The 20,230-nt window shown below is 42.2% G+C and overlaps 2 protein-coding genes across 2 annotated transcripts; one reads left to right on the forward strand and one right to left on the reverse strand.

Annotated features, from left to right (window-relative positions):
- The first annotated feature begins 850 nt into the window (after positions 1 to 850).
- Positions 851 to 11,305, forward strand: f13a1b (coagulation factor XIII, A1 polypeptide b). Its single transcript, XM_023396835.2, has 15 exons — positions 851 to 965; positions 3,689 to 3,912; positions 4,796 to 4,984; positions 5,311 to 5,559; positions 5,693 to 5,811; positions 5,897 to 6,004; positions 6,387 to 6,561; positions 6,880 to 7,018; positions 7,592 to 7,695; positions 7,881 to 7,969; positions 8,145 to 8,298; positions 8,441 to 8,716; positions 8,863 to 9,023; positions 9,258 to 9,394; positions 10,176 to 11,305. The coding sequence occupies exons 2-15, from the start codon at positions 3,726 to 3,728 to the stop codon at positions 10,315 to 10,317; spliced, it is 2,229 nt and encodes a 742-aa protein (XP_023252603.1). The 5' UTR covers positions 851 to 965; positions 3,689 to 3,725; the 3' UTR covers positions 10,318 to 11,305.
- A 61-nt stretch (positions 11,306 to 11,366) lies between these two features.
- Positions 11,367 to 18,793, reverse strand: parp14rs2.1 (poly(ADP-ribose) polymerase family member 14-related sequence 2.1). Its single transcript, XM_023396834.2, is given in 15 exon segments — positions 11,367 to 12,010; positions 12,517 to 12,694; positions 12,984 to 13,120; positions 13,559 to 14,188; positions 14,302 to 14,484; positions 14,585 to 14,761; positions 14,851 to 14,913; positions 15,431 to 15,577; positions 15,720 to 15,774; positions 15,878 to 16,102; positions 16,285 to 16,521; positions 16,618 to 17,219; positions 17,222 to 18,137; positions 18,353 to 18,459; positions 18,538 to 18,793. Coding segments are annotated over 15 exon segments (4,116 nt in total). The 5' UTR covers positions 18,710 to 18,793; the 3' UTR covers positions 11,367 to 11,723.
- Positions 18,794 to 20,230: the final 1,437 nt, after the last annotated feature.

The raw sequence follows: 20,230 nt of genomic DNA on the forward strand, positions 1-20,230 counted from the left end.
ACAAACAATTACAAAGATAAACACGAATCATTGGCAATACTAAATGAATACATCACATACCGTATGTTGCACAATGTTACAGACAATTTTCCTTTTCAGCTTCTCAGAATTGAAGCACTGGCAGACACACTTACAATAATAATGAATTTAACAAGAATAGCAATTCAGTGAGGCTTTGCTTAAGGACAGGGGAGTTAATTCGCTGACATGCAGATGTTTATCAGTCATGATGTTCTTGGTTTGAACCTGCCGACTGACCGGGGGCCTCTCTGAACTCCAGCTTCCTCCCACAGTCCAAAGACGAGCAGGTTAATTCTGAATTGCCTGTAAGTGTGGAGAGGAGCATGAATGGTTGTTTGTCTCTACATGTCAGCCCCTGATCGAAAGGATAAGTGGTATAGCTAATAGATGGATGTATGGATAAGTTACTACAATTCATCCTCAGGGGAACACGAACACCTGAACGACTTTTCATGGCAGTTCATCCAACAGCTGTAAGGATGTTTCAGTTCAGGCAAAAACAGTGAAACAAAACAAAGATGTGAAAGAAAGGAATATAGGAGTGAATTAGTAAGATGTAACATAATCATTTCATCTGACAGAGACGTCTGGAATGAGACTCCATCCGTCTGTGACTTTATCTGTCTGAGCCCCATCCAGCTGTGGTTTGTGCAGAGATGGTAGATTCCACATCCTGTTCCCAAGTTGGACTGACCAGTTACACCCAAGACAACACTATTTCCCCACAGAGCGCGCACACACACACACAAACACACACACAAACACAAACACACACACACACACATAGAGATCTTCCCTGCCCCTGTAGGGTATATAAGCAGGAGCAGAGGACTCCCAGTCGGAGAAGCGGCAGCAGCCTGACTCCAACCAACCAACAGCAGCTCCTCTCTCCACCGGCGTCTGTGCTGCGTCCACTCTGCACCGACACACATACGAATTCATTCGTAAGTAAAAACTCTCACCATGATTTCTTAGCAGTTTGGTAACTTTGTTTTGTTTATATCTTCCAGATGTGAAGATGCAAATTAATTTGCTGACACATCTGTCACCGAGTTTTGTAGTTCCAAACTATTTGGAGTAACGCCTACAAAACCTTTTGTACATCACCATATGTCGTGCACATTGGTGCATTTCATCATCTTTTTTGATGCACTTTTCTTTCACCAACAATTTGTTTCCATTTCCCACTCACACTCACAGTATTGAAATGTATATTTTTTTGTCTCTAAATGTTTATTATATATGCAGACCTGGTCTATTTAACTCATGTTTTGCTGTGAAAAGTGGGTTTAAACAGTCAGCACAAACAGGCCGTTAAACCTCTGCCGAGGTTTCCTGCCTCAGCATTTGCCAGAGCTGTGTTAAGAAACATGTGTGTGTGCATACATCACTGAATTAGAGCCCAAGAAATGGAAACTTTTTACCAGACTTGTAGCTCAGGGATGTGAAATAATTAAGTACATTCACTCAAGTACTGCACTTAAGTAGACTTTTGATGTACTTGTACTTTACTCAAGTATTTCCATTTTGTGTCGCTTTATAATTCGAAGTATTATACTTTTTATTTCAGCACATTTGCTGCTTCTATTCTAATGCATCAGAAATAACTCTAGAATATGATCACACTATGAAAGGGTCTGTTGTACTTTTACTTTTGATACTTAATCAAGAAAATAGCTGTTAATAAGAATGACTGTTAGTCGTAGCCCTAGTGGAGACATGTAGTAATAATTAATCCACTACAATAGTAGTAGAAGTGCTCATGATAATAATAGGGTGCATTATAAATAGTAGCAGCACCAGTTGTTCAAGTGGAAAAGTCAGACCAAACAAGTTGTTTCCATTCAGGGTGAACCACATAAACTCAGTTAATGAAGAGAGGCTATAAAGGTGAAAACAACGAACTGAATCAACTAAAACTTACTGACTGACCTCTATGGTAATGAATAAAACTTAGCCCTGGGTGTGAACACATCAAATCCATGTAAACAAAGAGCCTCAGTCTACTCACTGTGACTCATTAAATCCACAAAACACAAAACAACTAAAATTACATCAACCCTTCAGCCCACATGGGGTCCAGCACCTAAAACCTGCTTCCAGGGGGCAGAGCGGGCTGAAGTCTCTGCCGTGATCATTATGTAAGTATTAACCATTAAACACACAACATCTGTTTTCATTACATGCTAGCAGGGGGCGCAGTGTGGCGTGAGTACGTTTGTGGTTCACACACCTGCCTGAGAAAGAGGCTCAGTGTTGCACATTGTGGGAGTGCGCTGGACGAGGACAGACCTTTGAGACCATGTTTGGCTGCGTGAGTCATTTAGCACAGTGAGCGCTCTGTTTTCACCTCGACCAGCGGTGGCAGAGATGGACATGTGTAGCCGCTGCAGGCGTAAATACTTACACCGAAGATATGCAGATGTTTTTACAGTTACTGTATGAAAGCAGAGAAGAAGTATCAGAAAAATGCACTTAAAGAGTGAAAGATAAAAGTACTCATTATGCAAAAAAGTTATATTATAGGATTTTTTTAAACTGTTGCATAAACTCATCAGCACTTTATTGTTGCAGCTGGGAGAGGAAGCTCTCATTTAACAAAAAACTGTTGCCTGGTACTTTAATCTACAACAATTCATCATAGTTTTATAAGATTAACATGTTTTATATGTAAAATCTTCTGAGAAAAAATAACTTTAAAAAGTAGCATAGTAAGTACTAAAACTTTCAAATAAATGTTAATTAATAACTGAGTAAAAAGTACATTATTTAAGAGAAGTACTAAAATACAATATTTGAAGAAATGAACATAAAAATGACATTTCTTTCACACATATAAGTATTATTTACCACTACTACTACCACAACACAATATCTACTACCACTGGTACTACTGCCACATCACTACTCCTGCCTCACTTATATAGTTCCTGTTCCTCTGCATGAACACACCACTTTTAAAAAGGGTTGAATTGTGTTTTTATTTATTTCTGTAAAAACATAACGTCACAATTACACGACATCACACCTTTGAAAACCCTGTGGGAATGAACGCTGCGGCTCCACGACTGGGAGTGACTCTTCTGTTTGTCAGATGTACATAACTGTGTCTTTTAATAGACATGATTAATGCTCTGAGTTTAAAACTGATGCTCCTCTGTGTGTGTGACCATGAACACACAAGACAATATTTGGAAAAAGTGAAAATAAACACCCAACACTAAGAGCATGTTTCCTCACCAGCGTCTTACAGGAGGGGGTGTGACTGCAAACTCCCCTCTACCCCAAACCACAAGCACACATGGAAACCACTTCTCTTCGCGTTTGACAACTTTACTTACTCCTTCATGAATAAAAGTTACGAGGACTCTCTCTTACACACACACACACACACACACACACACACACTCGCGTGTTTCCACTCTATCCACAGATGTAACGCAGATGAGTGTGAGAACTGCTCGCCCACTGTGCAGGAATGAAGAGCATGATGGGAACTTGGGAGCTATTAAAAACTGCATAAAACTGGTGTACAAACAAATCTTAGACTTGACATCAAATGTTGTGTTATGTAATATGTTATATTAAATACTGTGAAAACAATGGAGAAATAATGTGTCCAATACTGCAATTAAAACATTGTTCTCCATCCTCTCTCCTCTCCCAGACCTGCGAGGGATCATCCACCCTGAGCTATCACCACCATGTCTGATCAAGATGCCTCCCCGACTCCCTCACCTGCCCCTCCTCCACCCACCGGACCCCCTCCCAAGGTGACGAACCGCGGCCGCTCCGCTGGTCCCATCGCCAGCTCCAACTCTGACTCCACGGACATCCCCGATTTCGAGTACTATGGTGCACCGCACCCGAGAGGAGTTCCCCCTCTGACTGGTGAGGGAGGAGTATTGTGGTGTGTTTTGTGTGTGTGTGTGTGTGTGTGTGTGTGTGTGGACAGTAATTGTGTAATTATGTTTCAACAAACACATGCAATCAAATGCAAGTGGATGAAATTCCCCACGTGGGAAAGTCATTTTAAAATCATAAGGGTAAATAGTGTTACACAATAAACTCATGAATAAGAGCTTATCGTGTAACAGGCCTCCATATTTTATTTTTTTTACATAATGGAGAAAAAGTTGTTTGTCAAAAAAGCAGACGGATGTCACAGTGTGTCTTAGTTGGAGAAGATAAAGTCCTTTTTCCCAGCAATGACACAGGTTCCAGTTCTGTTAGTGACTGACACGTGACTGACGTCCAAACTGGATAAACTCTGTTCACTTCCTGCAGCGTGTCGCTAAAACCACAGCCTGAGCTGCACACACACAGATATCCAGATGTGACGGGAACTTATGAATGCATTGTCCGTAATTACTGGAGTAAATCAGATTATCAGCAAATAACAACAAATAAAAACCTGACGGGTTTCTAATAAGTTCCACAGCTGCTGACACTTCACCACTAAAAACACTTAGTTTCTCCATCACAAGGTGGAATTTAATCACTTAAATGATCAATTGTTGATATGAGAGAGATACTTGTGACATCAGAGGAATGTTCTGGCCTCTATATATTAGGGCAAAGGTTTAGCATAGCAGTGTATCATTAAGGTAGTGAAGCTCCTCAGGTAAAATATCATCAGGTAAAGTATGTGAAGGATGAAAAATGATTTGTGCACAATGACATATTCACATCACTTCCAAAATCTGCTCTGTTGTTTTCTGCCTGCAAAGTTTTTTGAGACATCCTGTTCCTCTGGTCCCTTCGTCCCCTTCAGAGTTTCTCGACATCAGTAGCGTGGACATGATGCGGAGGCCCGACGAGAGCAACAAGCTGGAACACCACACCATGTTTTACAACTCCGACAATCTCATCGTCCGCAGAGCGCAAGAGTTCCAGGTCAAGATCACCTTCGACCGTCCCTACGACTCTGCGCGGGACAAGATTGCTTTGGAGTTTATCATCGGTGAGCGCAAGAACACTGTAGTGTTGATGTTTCTTTTACAATCTGCAGAAAATAATCTGACTCTTAATTCTGGATCACGTGTTCAGTTCAGTTCATGTGTTGAGAGATGGATAGACGCATGAAATGTCTGCAGGGCAAGTTTTATCTCTGAGAAATCTTCCCTTCTCTTTATCGTATTTGACAATTGATGGAAGTTAGCTCCCATTCAGTAGTTCATATATCTATCTCTAAGTATTTTCTTACCACCATTTTAAGAAATATGTATTTTATTCTTGTCACAAGTGTTTTCACTCACTTAAATAAGCCATGGCTCGATGTCCACCCAGGCTCCAGCCCCCAGTACAGCAAGGGCACCTACATCCCTGTCTTCCCCACGCAGGAGCGTCAGAGCTCCTGGGCGGGCCGCATCACACACAACTCGGGCAACGAGGTCACCATGGGGATCACTCCTGCGGCGAACTGCATTGTGGGGAAGTACCACATGTACGTTGCCGTGGCGACTACTTACGGCATCCGCAGGACCAGGAAGGAGAAAAGCCGGGACCTCTACATCCTCTTCAACCCTTGGGCCCCGGGTCGGTTTCGGCCTCACAATCACAACTTTTGCGTCATTTATATTTGAACCATTGATACGCAACATGAAGTTTTGACTTTTGTCTCGGTTTTTCACGTTGGTAAACTTCCACACGACCTGTTGTTTTTCCTCAGATGACGCCGTGTTTCTGGATGATGAGAGAGAGAGGGAGGAGTGTGTGATGACCGAGATGGGGATCATCTACCACGGCTCCTACGACGACATCGCTGAGAGAGACTGGAACTACGGACAGGTAGGAGGGAAAACACCAATCAACCACCCCGAAGACTCATTTACTGATTTTAAAATGTCTAATTCAACTGTTTTATCACCCCTAGTTTAACTATGGAGTCCTGGATGCCTGTCTGTACATCATGGACAGGTCTGAGATGCCCATCACCAACAGAGGAGACCCCATCAAGGTGACCAGAAAGGCCTCAGCTATGGTAAGAAAATATTATAGACATCCTTTTAAAACACAGGAAACTGGGTTTTAGATTGATTGGATATGCAGTTAAATGTTGCATCAATACATAAAGAATATTATTGCATAATAAAATGTACAATGTCAATGTCTTAACTTAGTGTTTTCTTTCCATAAGACTCCACTTAAACTGTGAAATGCTAATTCTTTAGCTTCCAGACTTCAGAGGGAAAGGCTTCTGGCATTTAAACGCATATAGGGTTATATGCTTATTTATTTTTATGACATTATGATTTTCGATTGCAGTCAATATGAATATGCAGAAAGGCTTATGATGTCATTAATGTGCTGTGCTGTGTTTCATCAGAACAATATGTCTCAAATCTGCTCTTTGCTGCACTCAGATGAACTCTCGGGATGACGATGGCGTGCTGGTGGGGAACTGGAGCGGCGACTACACCTACGGAGTGGCGCCCACTTCCTGGACTGGCAGCACAGACATCCTGCTCACCTACGCCAGCAGCAAGATGCCCGTCTGCTACGCTCAGTGCTGGGTCTACGCCGCGGTCTTCAACACCTGTGAGATCTTGAATGGATCCAAATAAACTTAAAATTCACATTTTCCCCAATTAATGATTTTTGCTTTCTTGTGGGGGGACAATAAATTCACTTCCTCCTTTCATGAAGGATGGTTGTTGTAAGTCTTAGGCTCCTGCACATAGGAAAGGAATAATAGAGGCACCTTTTGTCCACATTTACAGAATTTAACCAACTCTAGACATGGCTGATACTTTGATATTTTTGGGTCCCTTCACTCAGTTGAGAACCTGTGGCCAGTTTTCTTTTCTGTTCCAGTCTATCCACTATTTGATTTCTGTCTTTGCCACCGTGTCCTAGTCCTGCGTTGTCTGGGTATCCCATCCCGGGTCGTCACCAACTACTTCTCTGCCCATGACAACGACGGGAACCTGAAGACTGACATCATCCTGGAGGAGGGTGGCAGGATTGACCGCAAACTCACCAAAGACTCTATCTGGTACCACGCCGTCCCCGACATGTTAATTTCAATTTGTAATTTTTAAGCTGCTGTTGTCGTGGCCTGTAAGGATGCTGCTGTTGGTACAAATGTCTGATCGATTAATGGTCTTTAATACGTTTAGTTACCACCAAAATTTGACTTCCCTAACAATCTGGTTCCTGACAAGGTGTTTTAAAAAATGGCGGGACGGTTCATGGCGTCAGTTTGCGATGAAATTTATTGAGCACATTCATGCTCCTCAGAGGATGAACCTTCCCATTTTGAAAATTTCCCTCTCGTGCCATTTCAGACCAAAAACCTCAAGATATCTCATAACCAATCACATTTGCTGGACACATTCAGTCTTCCACAGCTAAACTATGATTTTAATGACCCCATGGCCTTTTCCATACAGCGCCAGGCTCAGGACAAAGCTAACGTGTTTAACCCCTGTGCTACTAAAGCTGTAACAGTCACATCCACAATACAGGCTGTAGACAATTTTAGGGGCATCTATTAGTAACACACAAGTTTAGATAATGATAATGATGACTTCCCTAATGATTGTAAAATAATGTTTGTCATTGTCAGGAACTACCACTGCTGGAATGAGTGCTACATGACCAGGCCGGACCTCCCAGCTGGCTTTGGAGGCTGGCAGGTTGTGGATGCAACACCACAGGAGACCAGCGACGGTAAATAATAATAACATGAAATAGTTGCCAGCTTCATAATAACAACTTATTAAATGAATAAAATAATTTTCACTATATGCAATGCAAAGAATGGAGCATTGTTTTCTGTGTTTTCAGTCAGGATAAAAAGAAAATACAGTGTACTGGCATGTCAATATTTAATCTCTTCCTCCATTATCCATCAGGCATGTACAGATGTGGCCCTGCATCAGTCCAGGCCATCAAACATGGGCAGATATGCTTCCCCTTCGATGCCACCTTTGTGTTTGCTGAGGTGAATCTTTATTATTATTTCAGTGTAAATGTCAGTAAAAAAGTTTCTGTTGTTATTGTCTGCAGAGTCTAAATCTTGTTGTTCACACTGTACCTGTAGTTTTTCTTTGAGTTATTGTGGAGGCTCAATCTCTCTCTATCTCTCTCTCTCTCTCTCTCTCTCTCCCTCCCGACAGGTCAACAGCGACGTGGTGTTTTATTCCCGGAGAAAAGACGGGACATTGGAGCCAGTCAAAGTGAACCGGACTCACGTAGGCCGCATGGTTCTGACCAAAACTCCTGGAGACCTGACCCGCCGTGAAATCACCGATCAGTACAAGTTCTCTGAAGGTTGGTGACGCCGTCCGACGCAAATGGCAGTTTTCTCTGCTGCAGCCTCAGATTATGACTTACACAAACGCATGAATATATTTACCCTGAAAACAGGAAAAAATGTGCAAACACACTCGTTTATTTCAATCATCCAATCCAGGCAGTACAGAGGAGCGCACCGTCCTGGAAAAAGCAGATGAGTATGGCTGCAATCGAGAGAAGTCCAACCCTCCCCTGGCTGACGTGGACCTGGTCGTGCCCACCCTGGAGGTCAACGTGGGAGACGACTTTGAGCTGAGCGTGGAGTTCATCAACCGAAGCAACCAGCAGCGCACCGTGGACACCTACATCAGCGGGAACATGGTGTATTACACCGGAGTCACCAGGTCTGAGTTCCTGTTCAGGGATCCCACCGTGGAGATTGACCCCAACCAAAGTGAGTGTTTATTTATTTACTTTTGTCTTGATCGAATAAAACTCTGCTCCGGATCATAAATATTGTGGATTTAAAAGAAAAAAAACAAAAACACATGCAATTAAAAGAAAGAAGAAATTGCAGGATTGTATTTTTTCACTCTGCAGCTGTGAAGGAGTTGGTGGCCGTCAAGTCATCAAGCTACATGAGGCATCTGGTGGAACAGGCCAACCTCCACTTCATTGTCACTGGGAAGGTTAAGGAGACCGGCCAGATCATCTCCACCATGAAAATCATCACCCTACACAATCCCAAAATCCTTCTTGAGGTCTGAAATAACGCTCGCTGTCATTGTAAAACTTTCAACACAAATCAATCCATTTCGTCTGTTTGTACACACCCTACACGACATACGACAACTTTGTTCAAAAGTGTCTATTATCTACAGTCCAATCGCACAGATCCGGCGATCCAAGGACTTCGCTTCAGTTTATGAACGCAATATCTCGTGGGTTGAATTTGTGAAGTTGTTCGTATAATGAACGTCCCGTGTGAACTTCAGGTGTCCGGTGTAGGCAGAGTGAACGAAGAGATGATGGCGAGTGTGCAGTTCACAAACCCCTTCACCTTCAGCCTGGAGGGCGTCTACATTCGCATGGAAGGACCTGGGATCATGGCGCCCAAGTCCAAATACTACAGGTGAGCTCAGCACAGAAGAAATAGGTTTTTGTGTGTGTGTGTGTGTGTGTGTGTGTGTGTGTGTGTGTGTGTCAAACTCAAGATGGTGCCCTTGTCATAGCTGACACAAACCTTCAGCTGAAGTGAAAATCACTCGTTTTCATTTAAAAGCACAATTTTTCATAATGTTGCAGCGTTCATTCATCTGTTCACGTCTGTGTGTAGGTTGTGTAGCACAAAAGTCTCATGATGGCCTGTAGATATTTTGCCAAATTTGCATTATAAAAGAAATCCATTACCTGAATTGAACTCCTGTTTTGATATTTAAATTACATAAAAAAAATAAAAAAAACTGTATTTCTTTATGTAAGTTGTGGAACAGATTCTTTTTATGCATGTCAATTTTCTTTCCTGAATATGCCCCAAAGAAGAAAAGGGCGTAATAATGGTACAAAATACATGCTTCACTTATACATAACCAATGTATCGTTCATGTTGATTTAATGAATGAATTCCATCTTTATATTATTATTATAAGAAATGTTCTGTTAAATGGGCTAGAAATCCTATTTTCTATGTAACTAAATCTAACTAATTTGTTGGTATATAAATGAATATATGAAGTAACTGGGAAGTAATGAGTCATGCATTACTAAAGCATTATTTACACCTGTGTTTTGTGCCTTTATTGCATAATGTTACTGCTTCTTGATTCTATATTTCTGACTTGTTTGACCATCCTTTAACAGGCAAAAACCAGCCCTGTCCTGTCGGTATCTAACTCTAACCCTTCTGTTTTCAGGATGATCCCAGGAGGCTCCTCTCTGACCTGGACCGAGTTTTTCACCCCGCAGAGGGTCGGTACCACCAGGATGATCGCTACTCTGGACTGTCCTGATCTCAGGCAGGTGTACGGCCAGGCCACTGTCACCATCAAGCCCTGAGGATCACCACAGGATGCTCTACTTCATTTAACTCAGTTACACTTCAGCACAAATATAGGCCTATAACATAGTTATGTAGCTGTAGGTTTACAACAGGTATAGCTTCAGCACTTATAACAACGGTTATAGTTTTAAAATACTCTGCAGAGGTAGTACTCATAACAATTGCATGTGCATTAAGATCTTTCCAAAAAAACAAAAAAAGATTTTCGTAACCTATTAAACACAAGAAAGCTATGAGATTTTTTTACAATCAAGTAAGAAAAGTTTCACAAACAGTGTTATCTCACATTGTTTTTTGTTCCAAAAATCGTAAGTATTTTTAGCTCAAAAGTATACAAATACACAAGTATCTCTATTTTCAAGCTGCAGTAATGCATTTCCAGCCACTAGGGGGCAGTATTAGCGACAGAGCAACATTACCACTGGATTTGTTTTGTTTTCTTGGTGAATTTTAGCCCAATATTGACTTACCTTATCTTTTCGACTAAGTTTAAAAATAAGAATGTCCGGCTCTTTAGCTGATGGATGATTGATTATGTTTTCTCTCTCCGTCTGCCATTTGGCACCGGGCAGGCAGCTTTATCAGAGCCGGGTTTTCTAAGAAAGGCTTTCTGACACTGCTAGAAACATGGTTGACAAGGTCAGTGACATAAAACTAAACAGTAAATGTGCCATAAAATCAAAACAATGAGCTAAAAGATGCTCAGATGAGCTTCAGAGTTGGGTGATAATTCTCTGTGATTATGAGCGATCCCTTTGATCTTTCAATTAATTTACCAAATAGTGATTTTTGCAGCTTTAACTTTACCAATTCAACACTTTTCAAAATTTACCCCCACTTTTCACATCGATTAAATTCAAATATCAACATGTCTATTCGAGTGAAGTCTTCCTCTTCATATGAAGCTATAAAATCAGTCTCTTCTCTTCTTCTCTGTACAAGAACAAACACAAATATCAACCAAATAAAAGATTAACAACAGCAGACTTATGTGACTTGTTCCCTGTAACTGTGCATGTATGTGAGTCAGTGATGAGACTTCATCTTGACATTTTTATTTTATTAGAAGCAAACTATTAAACTTTACAGCAGCACCATCAATGATTTAACATCAGTGAACCTGAAGTGAGGAACCTTTGTCTCCCCCTTTTGGCAGTGAGAGTAATTACACTTATAAATAGCAAGATAGATACTTTATTTATTCCCTGAATTGACCAAATATTTACATGTTTTTTCTTTAATTTATCCTTTATATTAGGCCTTACATATTTCATTTGGATTCTTCTTACTCTCCGAACAGTCTTACTTATAACTATAACGCTATATACGTCAACATCTCTTTTACTTTATTCTTAAGAATTTCTCTACACCCATGAGCTTGCACATAAACTTTCCCTGACAGTCACTTGAAGGTGATGAGGTATTCCGGGTACGCTTGGCTATCGTGAAACACGACATACATGCTGGGGTTGTTTATTTTATCCACCACGCTGTCGTAGCGGTCGTGTGGCTGCTGGTCGTTGAGAGGCGGCGGCACCTTCATGCCTGCTTGGCCCGCGGTGTAGACGCCAGTCAGGACTCGAGCCACGAACATTAACTGAGAGCCGTCAGCAGCCGGCTTGGAGTAGGTGGGGTGGGCTGAGTAGCTGGCATTTACGGCAAAGTAGGTCCCATGTCCAAACGCAGTTGCTGGGAATGAGAGAGACGAGGCAATAAACAAGAAGAACCCCAATACGGACATGATTAGGGAAATGGTCACTGTTATAAATAAATAAAAATCTGGGATTATTAGTACTTTCAAACACCTTAAGGGAATACTGTTCAGGAAAATGAAAACATGCATCATTTAAACATTTAAACTAAATAGCAGTGCTTGTTGCTCATCATTTTTCTGATAAAGACAGTCCGGATAAAGGGAAATGAAAGTGGAGGAGAAAAAGTGGTAAAGTGAGGAATGCAGCACGAAGCATGTTTTTCAAAGTAGTGATCCAACAGTTTTCACAGAAATAAATGCCAGTGTAGTTGCTTTCAATCAGGCCTCTATAGCTACGACCTTAGAAACACTGAGGTTGTCAATCCAGATGAAAACAAACACCCAAAATAGATCAACCCAAGACGACAGTAAGCAGCCACAGTCTGCAGATGTCACTGTTGCATTATTTTTCTGGGCCACATCCTTCACGGCAGATCATTACCATTTTGTCCAGCAAAGCTCCTGTTGAATCCGGTCTTCATGATGGAGTCACAGTTGTCCTGGGTCGTCCCGTGGTACAGAAGCTTTTCACCTGCGCCCTTATGTGTGTTCTTATCAGAAATCTGCTTCTTCTTCACTTCGTAGCCCCGACGCAGATGGACATTCTGCAAACGCTCGATCTGATCAGAAAGAAGAAAAGAATGAGCTGACAAAATTACCTTGGAAGGATTTAAATATCATATGAAATAAAGAAGCATTTGTTACATGTCAAGGTCAGATTTACTGCAGTTATAATACACTTTAGATACAAAAAAACAATTAATCTACATGAAAGTTATTAAGCTATTACAGATATAAGGTACTGCACACACTGCAGTCCTGAAGTAAGAATATATTTGTGTAAAAAGAAATGGAAAGAGACCTAGTGCCTTTTGTGTCTACAGACAATCAAAACTATCAACCACCTACCTTTATTACGGCCATGGGGACAGTTCGTTTGAACGTCTCCTTCACTGTCTGGTACTCTGCAGAGGAAGGCTGAAGTGCAACCACCTTATTATTCTCCCCAGCAGCCATGTTGTCCCAGTACAGAGGGAGGGTGAAGTCTGAAAATGTTAGAGGAGAAAATTAATAGAAAATGACAGATGTTGCATTTGCAAAAATAAATTGCAATAACAGCAGTTTGTTTCTTCATATTTGAGATTAAGCAGAGTATGTTTTTTACTTTGCAAGTCAAGTAGAAACCAACATGGATACCTCTGAAGGCCCAGAAAAAGTGCTTGAAAAAATTTACAATTTGAACATTTGCATGAAAATTGAACAAATTCAGTTTGCGATTGAAATTTGGGGTGAGATTTTTCATTTTAAATAAATTGTTTGAGTGACTTTTAGTGTTTAAAAGTTAACTGTTTTCTTGCATTTACAGTTACTGTCATCTCTTATAATGACGTATGTGATTCAATGAAAAATATCTTCACCACAAAATGTTTGTTTTTGTTATGATTTAATACGAAATCATTTTCATATAAAAGCAATCGTCTCACCTGACGGATTCTCAAGTCGTTTTAGCTTCGCCACCTGTCCAGTTCCTCGTCTTGTGGCTTCCATCCTCTGCAGATCCACAGTCCACAGAGTTCTCTGTGCGTCCAAAATCCCTGATGCTAAATCACTCGTTTCCAGGTTGTGATTGGCTGTTTTGGGGAGTCGTTCCCAGTTGCCATTACGTCCCAGGATGCACCAAGACACACGGGTGTACAGATCATCCTCCTCTCTGAATCTCATCTCTCTCCTGAGGCTGCCGTGCAGTGACGCATTGATCATCTGCATCACCTCGTTGACCCCATCTTTTAGCCCGCTCACAATTAGGCTGCCCTGGCCAGACTGGTCCGTCTGCATGTACAGTCCCTTGGTCTCCACCAGCTGCTTCAGATCCTTAATGTCATCGTCGGTGAGGCCTTCCAGCTGCTCCTTTGTGAAGGTTTGTGTGGAGCACTGAGCCTGATACAGATCCTTCACCTTTGTCATGGCACTGTTGACATCCTGTTTGCAAAGACCCAGGAACAGGAAGGCAGACTTGTGGTTCGTGAAGCTGGTGTGGAGGATGCTGAGGTCTGCGTTCACAGACCTCGGTGGCTGTTGTTGTTGTTGTACATGAGGCAGCTGAGGTACTGGCACTGCAAGACGGGTCAAATCAAAACGATCAGCGAAAATACTTAACAAAAGAAGAGAATTCAGGTTTTCTAAACAACCACAAAAGAAGAAGGATGTTTTTGAAACTTCCTGTCACCTCTGTTGAATAAAGTAGTGGGGTACTTCTGCAATGCCTCCTCTTTGAACTCCAAGAAGACATTGATCTTAAACAGGATGAGGCGGATGTCAGTGAGACAGAGGAAGGGAATGGTCGATGTGGCAGTTTTGACTCCTTTGAGGATGGCATCTGCCACGACGCCAGGGTCCAGCCCACCAGCTCCTGCACGAAGAGGTTGATTTTATTTTTTACTGGCAGAATTAAAACTGACACTGAACTGAAAAACAATGAGACAATACTAATTGTCTAACGCAAAACTTACCAGCGTTGATCGCAGGAATGGCCACAGATTTGTATCCAAAGGATTCACAAAGTTGGATGATGCGACACACCAACTGTTCAGTGACGCCTGCATCTCTTTGTCCGCACACGTGCAAAATGGATTTACAAGGGAATGATCCAGACTGAGTTTCGAACACCTCACCACTTTTCACGTTTGCTGCACCCAACAAAACAGAGGCAACATGAGTACGAAGCTGTTAAATGCGTTTTGTTGTCGCTGAAAATTTCTACCTGATCTTTTCTCACCTGTTCTCAGTTGAGCCTCCACCGCTGATCCAGCTACAGTCAAGATGTCTTTGCACACGCCATCTGTAGAATAAAGACAAACAAACAAATAAGAGCAGGTTAAGTGTCTACAGCCATGACGCATCTCTGTGAGGCTGTACTCAGGCACAGCTGTACTTTGAGCGAAATTCTGCTGTCAGCATGCTAACATGCTCACTATGACAATTGCTAAGATGTTGATATGAAGTCAATATCAAGTTTAACATGTTCACCATCTTAGTTTTAGCATGCTAACATCAGCTAATTAGCACTAAACACAAAGCAAAGCTGAAGCTAATGACAGTGTTATTAGTTTTGCAGGTATATGGTATAAACCACATAAATCAAGTTCTGGATAAATTAAAATGATGACCTAATGATGTCACTATATAAAAAGTTAAGGGGTTGTGAAATTTATCATAATTCATTCTACTGGGAATAAGATTGTGTACCAAATGTCTTGGTAATCACTGCAGCAGGTGTGCCAGATATTTTGCTTTAAGTGCAAACTTTGACCTGTCAGGAGATGTCAGGGACTAAAGATTCATCCTCTCTCACCCACCGTTCTGAAAATTGACGAAGTCGGTCGTATTCACAATGGCATCCGTAGTCTCGTTAGTGATGTCACCAAACACCAGTTGTAGTTTAACCCCACCTCCCACTGTCATTGTGATGTCATCAAGGTCAGAGGTGAGGGACCTGAAGATCACTGAGAGGAAGAAAGATTTGTTTGATATTTTAGTTAATACTGGAGAATGCTAATGGCAAAAAGAAGTACGTCTTTTACTAACAAATTCTTTGCTGTATTTGTAACAGTTAATCAAAGTAGTCTGGATAACAGTTTAGTTTACCTTGGCCTCCGTGGTTCATATTCCAGCTGAGTTGTCTGTAGACATCATGGTAGCACTGTAAATAAAAATGCAGATATTAAATGCTTTCATATCAGTAAATCACGCATGCAAGCGACTTATAAATCAGATACCACAGTCGTCCAAGTGTTGATAGTCACCTCCTCGGAGTCAGGATAGCCAGGTTTGATGACGACATGGATTGTGGTCAGATAACCAGGGGATGCAGATAATCCAAACTGGTGAATGCTCTCAGTCAGGAGTTCAGTGGCTTCTCTCAGCGGGTATTTTAACACGATTCCAGGTCCAATCACCGGGAACGCGACTGAACTCAAGCCCTGCTGTTCACAGAGGTCCAAACACTTCTTCAGCCCATTGCTGAGAGCCTGGAAAAACAAAAGGTTGGCATTTAGTCATGATGTTTTCAAAGGTCAGTTAATGTGTAACCTAAGTAATCTAGTACAGAACAGATCCGCACACTGTTTTTCTGATAAAGAAAAGTTTGACTGAAGGCCCCTGAGAAGGCACAGGGCCTATGTTTGTAAATCCACCAGGTATTTTACTTTACCTGCGCACTCTGTCCTCTGGCTCCATCCCAAGGCAAACACTCAATGAAGAAGAGCTTGGAGCAGCCGAGAGTTGGAGGCCCAGTGACCTGCAGAACATCTCCAGGGCTGATGGTACAATTCGCTGCCACCGAGTTAAAATTGGACTGGATTATTTTCCCTGCTTTATGCAACAGACTTTTACCGATATTAGTAGAAGTCAGCTGTTTGTTGAGCATCGGAACGACCAACACGGTCACCTGTGGAAATAATGTGAAATGATATGATTGTGCATGTTGCATTGTTGCTTTACTTAAGATTTGATTGAAAGTAGAATAGAAAAGAAATCGTCGAACCTGCTCATCCTCCAAACTGCCAAGCTTGATCATCAGGTTTGTTTTGTTGACTGCGATGCTCCCAACAGTGTGGCTGCGCTGTCTGGGTGTGACACGTGGGCTGGGGCTGGGTCTGCTGATGCTTAGTGATTTGGTTTTCACATCTGGTGAGTGCACACTTTGTTGTTCCCTGATAATGACCCGATAGGAGCTCTCTACCAGATCCTTGCTGACTTTACCCTCTGCCTGGAAGTACCGCTGAGCTCCTGGTCCGTCTAGAACTAGTGTGTCTAACGTCAGGCTGGCTAGAGTTGACGTTAGGGCCCGCTGGACCTCCTGGACATGACAACGGGGACCAGACACAAGCACACAAGGACGCGGGGAGTGTGAGGGTTTTAATGTCACTTTCGTCTCCTTTATCCCAATCAGGCTCAAGAGATTATTAAAACAGTCAACCATCCCAGGATGCGGTAGGTTCAGCACTTCTTGTATCTCAGCCTGATTCATCTGGTAGTCATGCAGAACCTCTTTCAGCTTGTTCACATGTTCAGTGTAGCCCACCAACCGTACTTTGGTCTCTGAGGTTCCACCGGGTCCTGGGATGAAGCTGACGTCCACTCTGAGTCTCGACAGTTTGCCTCGTTCTTGGCCTTGATGAGGATTTCCTTCACTCTATTCAGATCTGGAGGTGCAGCTGAAGCGCCCTGCAGCTTCACAGTGTCCACACTCAGGTCTCTCTGCACTGCTGCCCAAGCCTCATCCAGGGCACCAGAGGACAAACTGGATAAAACCACGTCTGATCCCACCTCAATGGAAACGGGATTCCTGAGACTCTGCTGGAAGCGAGCCTCGAACTTGGAGATGGCACCGCTGGTTTTTATGAAGTTAATTAAATCTGTTGGGAGGTTAACTCTCTTTTCTTTTATGCTTTTCATCAGTTCATCAAGTTTTGTAGCTCCTGACTGCACCCCTTTATCAAGTCCCTCCATGATGATCATGTTACTGCTTTTGAGGATCTTAACTTCTGGGTAATGTGCACGCATTTCTTGATTGAATTCTTCTTCCACCAGTGTGAACTGCTTCACTGCGATTGGCAGTTCCTTCCGGGATGGGATGCTCTTTTCCAGCATTGCAATCTTCTCCTTCACAGCCGCAGCTTCTCCCACAACCACAGAGTGACAGATCTCTGAGTACACTTTGATATCCTCAGTCTCAAACGAGCGGTCCTGCAGTAGCATTTTGATTTGCTGAGGCTCAAACACATGATAGGGGAGGTAGCTCTCAGTGAGGCCGATGAAGATCCGATCCACCTGTATCTCCCATTTCTCTGCTGCGCCAAAAGCTCCTCCTGGCCCCTTCTCAATATCCCCCCTAACCACCGCTTCCTCTTCATCAAAGTTTAATTCCAGTGTGCAGCCAATACAGGAGAGTTGTTTCTGCAATAATTTATTCACGTTAGAGTTGTCTCTCAGGTAATAAAGGAGGTAAACGTCCATCTTGAAAATTTTCTTGAGGGCTTTTGTGTTTGTTTTTGTAAATGTCTAAAGAAAAAAAACAAAACAACATCAAACAAACTCACAACTTAGAATTAGATCTTTAACTTATTAAAAGATAAAAACAAAATTATAATCTTTTGTGATGTCACAGCAGTATCACAACATCGCAAATCCGACATCCCCTCAAACCGGTTTGACCAGATCATTCGGCTCAAATGTTTGTGACCAGCCAACATTTCTACAGCGTGATATTATCTCACCTGCGTCAATGGCTGATCTGGTGAAGTGGTTCGGCTCACAGTAAGACGCAGCTCTCCACTAGGAAGTGAGATGGTGTGGAACTTCCTCTGCAAAACCCTTTCCTGGTCTGTAATAAACAGCCGAGTACAAAGTCACAACAAGAGCCTACGTAAAGGACTGATTTTAACACAGAGTGATTCCTTACCGTCTTTTTCTTTGAAGCAGATTTTATAGATGTTGCCTCCAGCTTTTTCTATCAGTCCACATTCACCTCCCCCTGAATCTCGTCTTTTCTGGAAGTGTCTCCTGATCTTCTCCTTCTCTCTGTCCGTCAGCTCTTTCGCCTCAAAGAACAGTGGGTGTTGATGTTCATCCATACTGCCGACAGCTCTGAAACTGACTGAAAACTTTCAGTGTAGCACTCCTCTGTCTGTTTCCCTCCTGCGTGAACAGACTGAGATGCTTTTTCTTTCACTTTCACTTACTGTAAATTACGCTTCCTTTCTCTAAATGGACGCACCCTCTGACCCAAATACTTCCAGCTCCAGATATTCCCCTGTCTGTCCTGTGCAGATACTGTGACCAGTGATACTGTGAGAACACCGACAATGGTGTTACACTTCAGGTATGAGGATAATTATTCTACCAGTAATAATTATTAGGTTTTGGAAATTTATTCCATTTCCTTTGTTGTAATTTCACAACACAGACAATAAATTACAAAGAAACAGAAACCAAAGAAACACCGTCACACATGAAGTTGGCGTGCAAACCTGCCGTGCTGCAGCTCTATCAACCGACCCACTAGTTGTCATACTGACACTAAAAACCTCATGCAGTGGCAACAACAACCCAGGAAAATGTATAGTCTTACCGTTTCCCTGCATCTCTTGCCTTTTTTTTTTACTGTGTAAACTGTGTGTGCTATTTAATAATGTGATGTGAAACTAATTATCTCGTGGCTCCTTTCATACACCCAACAGGGGTGTAGCCATTCCTGGCTGCCTTCAAGGGCTTAATAACAAGCTTTAGTCACTACTGAGCAGGATGAAGTGTTGTCTTTCCCAGTCTTACAGTCTTGGGTTTAGCTGCTGGCCTGAGCCATTGTTTGCAGAACTCAAAACACAAACAGAACATGTACTGGTCACTGATAAATGCCCTCCACATTGCTCAATTTGCTGAATAATTTATTATAGAACAGACAGATGCAATGGATATTTAAAAAAAGAAAAGAAAAAGGGGGGTTTATTGACCCAAAATGAAAAAAATAACAATTTACAAAATATGCAATGAAGTTCTGGGCCCACAGAAAATATTATAATAACAACAAAAACTGATAAGAATAAAAAAAGTGTTGAATCTGAAAATGAGAGTAATTGCAGTAACTGACAATGACGTGGGTGAGTGTGTAAAAGGTCAAACATTGATATGGCTGTAGCCTATCATTCCTTCCCTCACAGTCACTTGAAGGTGATGAGGTATTCCGGGTACGCTTGGTTATCGTGGAACACGACATACATGCTGGGCTCGTCTATTTCGTCCACCACGCTGTCGTAGCGGTCGTGTGGCTGCTGGTTGTTGAGAGGCGGCGGCACCTTGATGCCCCTGTAGCCCCGAGTGTAGACGCCAGTCAGGACTCGAGCCACGAACATTAACTGGGAACCGTCAGCAGCCGGCTTGGAGTAGGTGGGGTGGGCTGAGTAGCTGGCATCCACGGCAAAGTAGGTTCCAAGGCCAAATGAAGTTGCTGGGAATAAAAGAGAAGAGGGATTTAACTGCTGCGAGCAGGGAGAAAACCGAGCATTGAAAGTTTTGGAAATTTAGCACATCCTTTGAAACGAATGCAATTTTCTATTGTAAATAAATATCAGTTTGGCTGCTTTTTATCACCTCATCAC

Source organism: Seriola lalandi, unplaced genomic scaffold, assembly GCF_002814215.2.
Source record: "Seriola lalandi dorsalis isolate HSWRI2012SDOR001 ecotype SW California unplaced genomic scaffold, Sedor1 jcf7180002054983, whole genome shotgun sequence".
NCBI lineage: Eukaryota > Metazoa > Chordata > Actinopteri > Carangiformes > Carangidae > Seriola > Seriola lalandi.

Excerpts from the sequence above, each read along its gene's own strand:
- f13a1b (XM_023396835.2), top strand. The coding sequence starts at position 3,726 with ATGTCTGATCAAGATGCCTCCCCGACTCCCTCACCTGCCCCTCCTCCA. Across the intron at positions 6,562-6,879 it reads CGCCGCGGTCTTCAACACCT|TCCTGCGTTGTCTGGGTATC; the intron begins GTGAGATCTTGA and ends ACCGTGTCCTAG. Across the intron at positions 7,696-7,880 it reads ACCACAGGAGACCAGCGACG|GCATGTACAGATGTGGCCCT; the intron begins GTAAATAATAAT and ends ATTATCCATCAG.